Source organism: Carettochelys insculpta, chromosome 5 (genome assembly GCF_033958435.1).
Source record: "Carettochelys insculpta isolate YL-2023 chromosome 5, ASM3395843v1, whole genome shotgun sequence".
Classification (NCBI taxonomy): Eukaryota; Metazoa; Chordata; order Testudines; family Carettochelyidae; genus Carettochelys; species Carettochelys insculpta.
Genome location: NC_134141.1, coordinates 112,067,353 through 112,080,013, shown reverse-complemented (window position 1 = coordinate 112,080,013; position 12,661 = coordinate 112,067,353). Strand labels below are relative to the sequence as shown.

General features: G+C 37.4%; 1 protein-coding gene across 1 annotated transcript in view; it reads left to right on the top strand.

Moving 5' to 3' along the window:
- DCC (DCC netrin 1 receptor) overlaps window positions 1-12,661 on the top strand; it is a 588,079-nt gene that overhangs the window by 492,819 nt on the left and 82,599 nt on the right. The window contains 1 exon segment of the mRNA XM_074995966.1: window positions 6,051-6,083. Within this exon segment, the coding sequence (XP_074852067.1) occupies window positions 6,051-6,083 (33 nt within the window).

Below are 12,661 nucleotides of genomic sequence, written 5' to 3'. Positions count from 1 at the left end.
ACAGAAGACAAAAATAAGCACAATAATAATGCAGCAACTGTATTCAGACACATACTGATTGAGTAAAAAAAAACTTACAACATCATTCCACTTCCACCCAGGAGCCAGACAGTTAATTGCACATGATTGCAATTTCACTGCACAGACACTGGTTCACTTTGGTTTTTATTTTAGCACTGTTGGTGGCTGCAAAGAACTATTACCCTGTGTCTACACGAGCCCCTTCCTTTCGAAAGGGGCATGTTAATGAGCAGGTTCAAAAGATGCTAATGAGGTGCTTCAATGAATATGCAGCACCTCATTAGCATAATGGCGGCAGCGGCAATTCGAAAGTGCGGCTTTTTGAATTGCACGCCACCTGTGGAGACAGGATCTTCTGAAAGGACCACCCAGTTTTCAGAAGCCCTTCTTCCTACCTGGTGTTAGGAAGAAAGGCTTTTGAAAACTGGGTGGGTTCTTTCAGAAGGTCCCGTCTCCATGGGCTGCACGCAATTTGAAAAGCCGCACTTTTGAATCGCTGATGCCGCCATTACGCTAATGAGGCGCTGCATATTCATTGCAGTGCCTCATTAGCATCTTTTGAACCCGTTCATTAACATGCCCCTTTCAAAAGGAAGGGTCTCTTGTAGAACCAGCCTTAGGCCGTTTCTACACAGGCCACTTCCTTTGGAAGTGGCATGCTAATACACGGAGTGAAAAATTTTTGGGAAGAAGGGGCCTCCAGAAGAATGACTTCCTTCTGGAAGCCCCACCCTGGGGGCCGTGCTTCTACACAGCATTTTGGAGTCTGAAAGACCATTCTTCCAGACTCCAAATCACATGACATTATGCTAATGAGTTGCGGGGAATTTGCATCCATGCCTCCTTAGCATCTTTCACTCCGTGTATTAGCTCCGAAAGTGTGGCCTGTGTAGAAATGGCCTTAGTGATTAGAAGTGAGTCTCTGACATATCCAGAAAACAGGAACCCAAAAATAAGCTAACCTTGCCAATTGGTCAAACACATGCAAAATAATGAAAGAATGGATCAACATAGTCAGCAGCATAGTCTAATTGGGTACACATGGAATTTTCTCTTTTGCTTGGAACAACCTATTTGTAGACCTAAATGAGCCTATGTCAGATTATTCGCTCTTGCTGGCCAGTGTAAAGGGAAGGAAAGATGAAGAAAACCTCAGACTGTGTTAGCAGTAAACCAGGCCTGTGCTTTCTGGATCTCTGGATTGCAACCAATGAATGTGGAAATGGAGAGATAATCCACACACACAAATATATTTCACAATCTGCCCTGACATTATTAGCTGTGTAAAAAGTGGACTTTATTACTGCAAGTGGTACAAAGGATACTAATAGCAACTGTATGTCCTATGTTTGAAACAACTCATACTTATTTTTTTAAAGTAATTAATTAAACAAATACACTGACATAAGCTATGTTTCTGTTTTAGGGAACTGGGGTCACATGTAGCTGTAGCTTTTCCAGACAAAAAATTCTAGAGCTTTGAGTATAAAAAATAGTGTCTTGACAGAAGACTGCTTAAAATGAAAATGGGCCAAAGCAGAAAATCTCTGATTGATGGACATTTCAGATACAAAGCCATTTGTGGGGAGCAAGGGGAAGGTCTGGATATAACATTCTGCTTTGGACCTTTAATATAAATATATCTATATCCATATATACTCATACTTAGCATGAGCATTTGGTAACATGCTCCATAGCGACACTGATAACAGCTAGTTCAATGGGACTGCCCTCTGCCAGTGCTGCTGAGAGCACCAGTCCATTCATTGGAATTCTTCTTTAATGGTAAATGCGAAGGAATATAGAAATCAATATAGATATAGATATAGATATAGATATAGATATGAAAAACCAGATAAAATGACTGAACAAAAGGATAATTCATATGCAGATAATTCATACATCTCATTCTTGTTTTTCTTGTAGGAAAAATGTTTTATGAAACTTCAGCCTTTAAAAATACTGGAATAAAAACATTTCTAATTTCTCCCCCTTTTGCTACTTTTGAAGGAGGGAAGGGGTACCCCATTTTCAGTCCTTCCCTAGCATTTACCATTAAGGAAAAATCACAATGTATGGGCCAGTGCAGGCCCATTTGAGTAAGCTGTTATCTGTGTCTACATAGGGCACTTTACAAAGTGTTCAGACTAAGAATGAGAAACATCACACAACAGTTTTAGTGAATTAACATGAATCAGAAAAATGAAAAATTACATCAATTTGTTCAGAGCTTATCACAGTCAATCCAGATTTTCAAGATTTACTTGTCCAACTCAGGTTTCATTCTGAATGACTTGTTTGTAAGATCCTGATTATTCATTTGCAACTACCATGAAATGTGAAAAGATAGCTTTGCAAGTGTTTAGTCACTATCAACTAGATGGGTGCCAACTTAATTTCATGCTTCCAAATTGTGCCAAGTAAAGAACTCTGCTAGAGTTTAAAGTGATTCAAAGTATCAAAATATAGTAACCATAGAATAAAGAGACATAAAAGATACAGAGACACAGATACCTAAGAAAACAGAAAGATTAATGGAGTAGATATCACCTACTTTGTAGTGTTTAAACAAAATACCATAACATTCATTTGGGAAATGAATTCTAGATAAGAGAGTAACAGGAGATACCAATAAATATATAAATAAATAAATGTAAACATTTGTTACATTTTGTAATAGTCTGCTAGGAGTATGTCTAATACTCTGACGTGAATATTTAATGTTATCCACCCTAAATATGTCATGTTCAATGATATTCAGCTGATTTTTTGACAACTCTGTCTTTACAACTGAGGTGCAAAGAAATTCTGAGGGCCTGAGTGCAGTCTGAGTTAAGCAAAAATGTTGGTTTTCTCCCCTTAATTATTATTAACTGGAGATATGCATGTGACTTTGGTGATGAATGCTCTGTTGGCAAATAGATGTTTTGATTGCAATATATTTTAAACCACTAGGAACTAAGTACGAATCAAAGATCAGTAACGCTTGCCGTTATCCAATTTAAGATATTATAGCACACAAATCTCTTTCAAGGAAACTAAACCCCCTATTCGTGCATAAAACTTCAGCTGTTTTTTGGGTGTTTTTTCATTCTCAGCAACATGTCTTTAGTAAGGAAAAATGCAGTGATCTGTACAAAACAGATATGTTTTATTGTAAATATTACTGCCAGATAAGCAATATGCTTATAGCTTTCATGGCCAAAGACCCGCTTCATCAGAAGTGAGTCTTTGCCCTTGAAAACTTATGCTCCAAAATATCTGTTAGTCTATAAGGTGCCACAAGACTTTTTGTTGTTCTCGAAGCTACAGACTAGCATGGCTACCTCTCTGATACAATATGCTTATGTTTTTCTACCTCAGATCCGTTGTTAACAATGTAATCCAATGGAGAGTTATTCAGCTACTCTAAGTTGTTGTAACTCCAGCTAAGGATCTGAGTGCATGATGTTTAGCTGGGTATGGTCATATTGATCATTGAAGACATAATTGTTCTGGTACAGGCATTTCCAAGTAGTCCTGTGTGCCTGGAGGAGATGAGGGTGTCAGATGTGATTATCTACCCCATAATTACTTACTAGGGAATGCCTCTGTTGTTGTTGTTCTGTATTATGAACAAAACCTGAATCAACTCTGATTCAGATTTTATTTAGTTCTGATGCAGACAAGCTCCAGCTGATGTCATTAGATGTCCTGAAAAAATATATAAAAATGAGAAGTAAATTATATTTTATAAGATGAAATATTAAACAGCACATTGACCTGGATTCCTCTAGAAGTTAAAGATGCATGCAGTAACCAGTGGGAAAACACGATTTCAGCCTCAGTGTTCCTCAAGATTTACTGTATGTAAATTAATAACATTAAATAATATATTTCTGAAGCAAAGTAACTGTAATCCATTCAGCAATATAGGGCAGAACTTCAGTCTGGAAATTACTTCTGACTGACTGACTGACTGGCTAAGGGCTAACTAAGAAAATCTGAATGGAGTACAAGTCAGATCAGAAGGAAAATCCGTCATTCTTTAAAATTAATTTTTTAATAATAACATGTTTTTTCATCTGTGAAACAAACTGGTAAATGACAGCACTATATTTAGCCCCTTTTCATAACCCCTTTTTGACTAAAACGTAATTTGATTCTAAATTTCAGCTTCAATTTAGAAACAAGCCATATTTGTGTACTGAACTTTAAATGAAGCAAATAAAACAATACCGTTTGAACTGTATAGTAATATCACATACAAAATATATCAACATGAATCAATAAACATAAGAAAATGCACATATTGAATTTAATACAAATCTGTGTATGTACTTTATTTCAAGGATGGATGTTGTTTATATAAAAGAGAGAGAGAATTATCTTGGGTTTTTAGTTTTCTCAGATATTACCAATGCCATTATCCCAAGATAAGCAGGGAAAGTATTTGGGGACTTGATGCAGGAGATCAGGAATATATATTGCTGACGGCCCATTTCTATTTGACAAAGCTGATGTGGGGCAGCATTTCTAGCATTACAGTGCCCTCTAAAGCTGTATTGGAGTGGTGGTTTAAAAAGCAAATCCTTGTTCATAAGCTGTACAAAATGTGAACCTTTATGACATTCCATAGAGAAATATTACTTATGAGCCACCACAACAGTATTCCATAATACTGTAACTGACACAGATTACAGCTCCTTTATAATCTGGAAAAGAGAGAAAATGTTGAGGTCAATTTTTAAATATGATGATCACCCACAGGTTTAATGCAACTACAGTTACCCTCATTCCAAGTGTTGGAGTGCATAAATCTGCAAATATAAGGACTTAAATTTGTTTTCTGGGAAAAGTCATAACCCCATTCTCCCCAAAATATTTTTTAAAATTTTGAGGGGATGTTACAGCTCTATTATTTCTTTCTCACTTAACATCTCTTGTGTCTACACGAAAAGGAGTAAGAGTTAAAATAGTTCACTTCATGGTGATCATTTAGGGGTCTACTTTCCCACTGCTGAGAGCCTGGAACTTTCATAAGTATTAATGGGAGTTAAAATTATAAGGTGCTGATAGCATTGTTTTCAGAAACAGACACACTAATGCTGTTGTACTATACGTAAGTTGCTCCCATCTTGGGCCTTTATTGTTCGTGGGAACATCTTGTAACTAAATCATGTGGTAACAGGGTGGTCAAAACATCAAGGTGTGTAATCAATTTATGTAGCATTCTTCAAAGGGAGAACAGATCAGCCCTTATATAGATTAGCCACTCTATATTTGAAGACTGCTTACTCAGCTATTTAAATTCAGTTGTGTGTGTCAAAATCTTTTTTAAAAATCTCCTGTACCTTAAATTTCTTTTACATTTTATTAACCAGAAAATTGGATAATTTTCCATAATGGTAGCTATTTCTGAACCAGAAGGGAAATGTAATGCTCTCCATCATTTAAAAAATTGCCAGGAGCTGCTAACATTCCAGAAGAGCTTTAAATGTGTCTGTTGAATTTTGAAGTCTTGTCTGGCACACTTCACATCATGCCATTGTTTGTGCAATTATTATACAAAAACATGAAAATAACTTAAAAGTACAGAGCTGAAACAATGACGTTATAATTCGGATCTAGCTTTCAATACATAGGTGATTTGTATGCAATTATTCAAGGAACAGTCTCTCTCTCTCTCTCTCTCTCTCTCTTGCACACTTTCTTTCACTTCCATGCTTAATTAAACTTCTCAGGTGGCACATCTAATTTCAGAGACCAACAAGTTGAGGAAATGCATATTTTTCACTATTTTTTTAAAAAAAACTTGTGACTGCCTTTGATGCAAAACACAGTGCAACATGTACTTGTCTTCTTGGATCTTCAGAATGTCTTTGAACAGGGGAATGGTAAAATATCTCTCTTATTCTCAATCAAACCACCAAAAATGCAGGAAAGCAGCAATTTGATATGAAAACCTGTTAACAAAATTGTTGATTTGATATGTCAGCTTGCCTGCTAGGAGCTGTCACAGTCTAATGATATTGTCTTTTTTCTTGCAGTCGAGCACCCTGACAAAATGGCTAATGACCAAGGTACAGTGGCCTCAATCTGTCACGTTTTCTCTTAAAATCAATGCTGAATGTTGGGAATGATGCTGCTCATCACTTTGCATTCTGTTTTTCACCTGGGCTGCACACCTGATGAGGCAGGCACTGGCATGATAATTAATCTTGTTAATGAAGTTCTACTTGGCTAAGGCTGCTGCTTTCATAGGGAAGATGTAAATTTTCTTGAGAGGAAATTGTTTTGTCTCTTTTCTGAAGGACCAATTAAAATGTCAAGCTTCTTTGTATGAAATAAATTTTTAGTCTCTCTGCTGCATCTCTGAATAATTCACATTAAGTATAATTAAGCTCAGCATAATATTCAGACTGCTCTTGCACCCTTTCATGGGTTACAGATTAAAGTTCTGAAGTATTGAAGTGAAAAACCATAAATCATTTTCTTTCTCAAGGCAGCAGAACCTATTTAATAAAGGCAAAGTTTAGTCAACTTTTCAAGGCGTCATCATTGCTACATATACCAAATATGAAATGTTGTCTTTTTAGTCATGATTCTCTGCTGTTAACTTATTATAGCTATTATTATTTGTGTTGTCTTTTGCTTGGAAATTTTCATTTTATGTATATCTGATTTATGGTAAGCATCCATTTCCAGTACAGCTATAGCATCTTCCAAATAAGTAATGTTGTTCAGAACATTGAGAGAGGGAAATGTTCACACTGATATATGAAAAGTTTAAGACAATGGAATTGTTTAGGTGATTGGAACTTGGATTTCTCACTAATTTCAGGCTAACTAAAATGGGGTAAAATCCTAATGAAGGCAAGGCAGTTTGTAGCTTTCAATTATGTAAGCAGATCACAGATGAGAACATGCTTCCTCACCCTCCTAGTACCTGTGAAAACTCTAAACTGTATCTTCATTAGGATATTACATCATGTCAGTTGCCAGAAGGTCAGAAGACACCTGCCACTCAGTGAAGACGTGTCCTTAGGAAGCTTTGAAAATCCATTCTAAGGTTTCAGGATTTTATTCTTTATTTTTGGGGACAGAGATCTCAACATTTATCTTTTTGAAAATAGACATTTGGTTTCAACCAACATCATGTTTTCCACCAGAACACATACAAAATTTGAAATCGCATGCTTTGACATGAAAAAACAGTTGTGTTTTTGGAAATGTGCAAATTTCGGGAGCTTCAAGATAGTTTCAAATTAAATTATTCGTTCCCCATTGTTTGTTTGTTTGTTTTTCAAACTAGAGCTAACCAGAGATAAAAAGTGTTGTCAAACAACGAAAAAGTAATGACAATTAACTGTGAGGTTTTTTTTAAATGTGATTAATCACAGTTTTAATTACACTGTTTGTAACAGAATTTATTGTAAATGTTTTGGATGTTTTTCTGTATTTTCAAATGTATCCTGCCAAATGCAACACACAGTACAAAGGGTGCATTGTTCTCTTATTATTTTGGATTATAAATATTTGTATAGTAAAAAAAAGATAAAAGAAATTGTATATTTTTATTCACCTCATACAAGTATTGTAGGGAAATCTCATAATCATGAAAGTGCAACTTAAAAATGCAGATTTTTTTTTACTTAACTGACCTCAAAAATAAAACATCTATTTTAAATCTTTAGAGCCTACAAGGAAAAGCACAAAGGGGCATAGAAATGTTTTACCATACCTGGCACATCTAGGCTACGTCTATGCTACAGCGATCTGTTGACAGTTACTGTCGGAAGATATCTTCCAACAAAACTTCTGTTCATAGAGAGTGTCCGCACACAAAAGTGAACAAAGAAGTGAGGGACTGCCTGGCCCTCTCTCGACAGAATGGCCAACCAAAAGCAAAGCAGATGGGGCTGCCTGTTGACACAGAGGGCCCCCCAGCATGCCCATGTGGCATTTTTGTTGACAGATTCTGTCAAGAAAGGAGTTCTCCCTTATGGGGGAGAGGCAAAAGTCTATCAATGGAAGGGCTCAATTTTGTTTCCAGAGGTGCTGAGTTTTGTTGACATACTGTTGAAATGCATTTGGTGTGTGGATGCTCCATGACTTTTGCTGACTTTTGCTAACAAAACTTTCTAGTGTAGATGTAGGTAAATACCTTGCAATGCTGGTAACAGTTTCATGTGAATGCCTGTTCTCATTTTCAGGTGACATTTTAGCTAAGAGGCAGGTAGAATTATCTCACATAACTGTAAACAAGCTTGTTTCTCTTGATGATTGTCTGAACAAGAAGTGGACATGTATGAAGTTGAGTGAAAAACTTGTATATCTTTTTTACAGTCCAAATATTTGTAGTAAAAATCCAACTATACAGTGATTACTGTACAATTTATATTTGGTGTTATTTAAGACGACATATTTGACAATGTGAAAAAACATCCAGAAATATTTATAATATATTTTATTGTCTAATGGAGTGATTAATACAGTGATTAATTATGAGCATTTTTAATCTAGTTAATTTGTTTTTCATAAATTGCATGCATTAATTGTAATTGATTGACAGCCTTAGTAATAAAAGTTTCAGTGGTAAGGAATGGTTAAGAATAAGGCTGTGATTTTCAGTAGATCCTGAACCACTTCTCCTAAGTAAAGATAAAAACAAAAAGCAGTCAAGTTGCTACTTGTTTTGATAGTGTATAGACTAGCACGGCTTCCTCTCTGTTACTATTCAATAAGTAAAGATAGTGTAAGTTGAGCACACAACTCCACTGGATCTCTATAAAAATGTTAGCATGTTACTTTAGACTTACCTTAACTGATAAAACAAATTGGCCATCTTGATTTTTTGTCAGATCCCCAACTGCTGTAACTCCAGGACTCCCAGTTATGACATTTAACTTATACATTTGATGCCAGGTTACAAATGAGGCACTCAAGTAATCACTCGATTCTGATCTTAATAGAAAATTGGGGCATAAAGAAGATGCCAATTTGCTCAGATAGCCTTGGGAATGATTTTAAATAAATACAAAGAGAGGGAAACTTGAGTTGTCATTTTGGTAACTGGTCAGCTAAATTGCTACCCACATATCTCAATATCTGGATGGTGGTCGGTTTCAAGTGGAGTGCCACAAGTCTCGGTTCTGGGGCTGGTGTCATTCAACATCTTTATTAATGACCTGGATGAGGGACTGGATTGCACCCTCAACAAATTTGCAGATGACACAAAGTTAGGGGGAGAGGTAAATACGTTGGAGAGTAAAGGAAGAATCCAGAGTGACCTGGATATATTGAAGGATTGGGCCAAAAGAAATCTGACGTGGTTCAACAAGGTGAAGTGTAGAGTCCTGGGCAGAAGAATCCCAGGCATTGTTATAGGCTGGGGACCGACTGTCTAAGAGCTGTACAATGGAAAGGGGCCCAGGTGTTATGGTGGATGAAAGGCTGGGCATGAGTAAACTGTGTGTCCTTGTAGCCAAGAAGGCTAATGGCATATTAGGGTTCATTAGGAGGAGCATTTTGAGCAGATCTAGAGATGTGGTTTTTCCCCTCTATTTGGCACTGGTGAGGCCGCATCTGGAATATTGTGTCCAGTTTTGGACCCCCCACTATAAAAATGACGTGGATATGCAGAAGCAGGTTCAGCGGAAGGCAACAAAAATGATTAAGGGGCCGGAGCACGAAACCTATGAGGAGAGGCTGAGTGATTTGGGTTTGTTTAGTTTACAGAAGAGAAGACTGAGGTGTGATTTAATAGCAGCCTTCAATTTCCTGAAGGAGAGCTCTGAAGAGGATGGTGAGAAACTGTACTCAATGGTGTCAGATAGCAGAACAAGGAGTAATGGTCTGAAGTTACAGAGGGAGAGGTGTAGGTTGGGTATTAAGAAAAACTATTTCACCAGGAGGGTGGTGAAGCACTGGAATGCGTTGCCTAGAGAGGTGGTGGATTCTCCATCCCTAGAGGTTTTTAAGTGCAGCTTGACAAGGTGCTGACTGGAATGACTTTGTTGGGGGTTGATCCTGCTTGAAGCAGGAGGCTGGACTAGATAACCTCCTGAGGTCCCTTTCAGCCCTATGATTCTATTATTCTATGGTAATAAATTTGGATTAGCAATTTGAAATCCAAAAATATAAGACAAACTAGACTTGAAAACAGATAAGATTTTTAAGTGATAACTGTTGCTCTTCAAAGCAGTAGGGTATAGTGCATTAATTCAAGTTAGATGTAGAATTGTGCATATGTGACATTGTATTGCACAAGTTAATGTTTAGTGCCAGGGCTCAATTATTTGGAATGAAAAGTGAGAAATAGGTTTATTTATTTCTGCCCCACTTGTTATCACTTTAGATGCCAAATAGCTAACCTAGGCCCAGCCCTACGACAGACTGTGCACAGACAGGTAGCTGCACTCATAGGGAACTCCAGTTAGGCTCCAGACTGGTGTTGGTGTTTGCCTACAAAGTGTTAATTAAAGTTTGAGGCCTCTAGTTTCTCTGTGCACATTGGGGTTACATTTCTGAACGTGTGCTGTATGAACTTGCTATAGGTTGGTTATCCAGGCCTGCTTTTGCCTCTTGTTCTGATTTCTTCGGTATTTGTTCCACAGCTACAGACCACAAAAAAGGGTGTATAATTTAAAGATGAAGTCAGGATCAGTGGTGCTCTGGTTTCTTGTCTGCTTTGTCTGCAGGCTTGTATCCGTGTAGAAAACAGCAAAAATACTTGGACAATTATTGAATATTCTAGATACAGCCTTATATCTGGCTTTTTGAAAATAACTAAAGGGGGTTGGGGAGCAGGGCACAGAGCGTATAGTCTTCCTTTCATTTTCTCTGCACTTGCTTGAGTCCCTCTTGGAAAAACGTCAGAGCACTAGCATGGAGGATGATTGCACACCCTTTGAGAAATAGTGCTCTAGTTTAATTCATGAGATGAGATAAATAAGCATGTCAGCACATCCATTTCCACTGTGATAACCATTTATTTAGTTCAGATTCAAGTAGAGTCTTGAAAAGTGCTCACATACAATACCAGGATAGGAACAGGGCTACTTCAAATTTGTTTGCCCAGAATTACTGCTCAGGAAGGCTCAGTACATGTTTATGCTGAGAATGCATAAGATAGCTATTCACTGATAAAAGACTATGTATAGCATCACAAGTAATGTTACAGTTAAGGTTTTGTCAGAAAAAACATAATCCTTTCAAACTGAAACTGAGCAAGCAGGGCTTTCTCTCTCGCTATAAGCACTAAACACAGTTGTAACTCATGATAATTTCTAAGAGGTGTGTATAATACACATAGAAGTTGATATAGAATATTACTACTGAAAAACCAAAAGGATGGAGAGCTAGCACACCAAGGTTGGGCTGATAGGTGTAGCAGGAGTGCAAGTTTTTGGACAGAGTAAGATAGGTCTGTTTTGTCTTTTCTTTATATTCAGGCTCTGAGATTCTCATGCAGAGAGAGCTGTAACTTACCTAGAGTCAGGCTCACTATCAAACAGTTCATTAGGTGCCTAAACTGACTATCACATGGGAGTTGTGGGTGCTGACCTACGTGTTTTGGTGTTTGCAGATTTGAAGATTTGGCCTAAGTGTCTTACCTGAGGCCAGGGTTTGGTGTGTGTAGGGGAGAGAACTATTGTCGCTCTAAGGGCCAAATTCAGAAGTGATTTGCTTCTGGGCCCCCATTTTCTTGCTAGTGTCACTAGACTGTATCTTTCTTCAGACTTCCCTTTTCAAGCACAGTCCATAAACCCCATATACAAATCATGGTCATAGTGTTGTTCCAACACATCATCACCAGTTACCTCCAATGGAGGATTTTGTCCACCAAAGTGTCACAGTTTTTTAAATGTCTAAAACACAGTCCCAGGGTTGTGCAGGCTCTAGCAATAGCGCTCCAGCTGGATGCATGTTGGCAAACTGAACCTTGGCTATCTTCATCTGTCAAATAGAATGCAAAGGCACCTGAAATACTGGCACTGGTATTGGCAGCACAAATTTCTTAAAAAATCAAAACACATTTTAAATATGCCAATTGGTTTGATTGTCTTAGACATGAAAATTAAATACCCTCAGACCATAGCTAATCACTATTACAGCACAAGATAAAATTAAGGGAATAAATAAATAAATAAATACATAAATAAGAATGCATTGGAGTAATGAGATTCAGACTTTTGCATGTACACCGTAAATTGAAAGTCAATGTCAGTGAGAACAAAGAGATTACCACTAGATTGTTTTTTGGTTAAATGAGTTAGTGATCTCAGCTCAGTTATAGCGTACAGATGCCCACAAACTTATTGTTAGTCTTACGCCAGATCTACACTAGACATTAAAGTAGATTGTAGATACACAATTCTAGCTATGCCAATTGAGTTGCTAGAATTGACTTATCTACAATCAGCTTACCTGGCTGTCCTCTTGATATGGAGAAGTACAGGGGTTGAGTGTCAAGCCCTGACAGTTTAATTTCATTAGTCCCTAATAGGCACATGAAAATGAACCCAGAAAATGGATCCTGACTGAGTTAATCTTCTGCATAGTGAAGACATACCCTTAGAAGGGAGACCAGGGACTAACAACTGAAAAACTGGATCCTGGAGCTGGTTAGAATTTTGCAGATTCTGCCCATACTGCC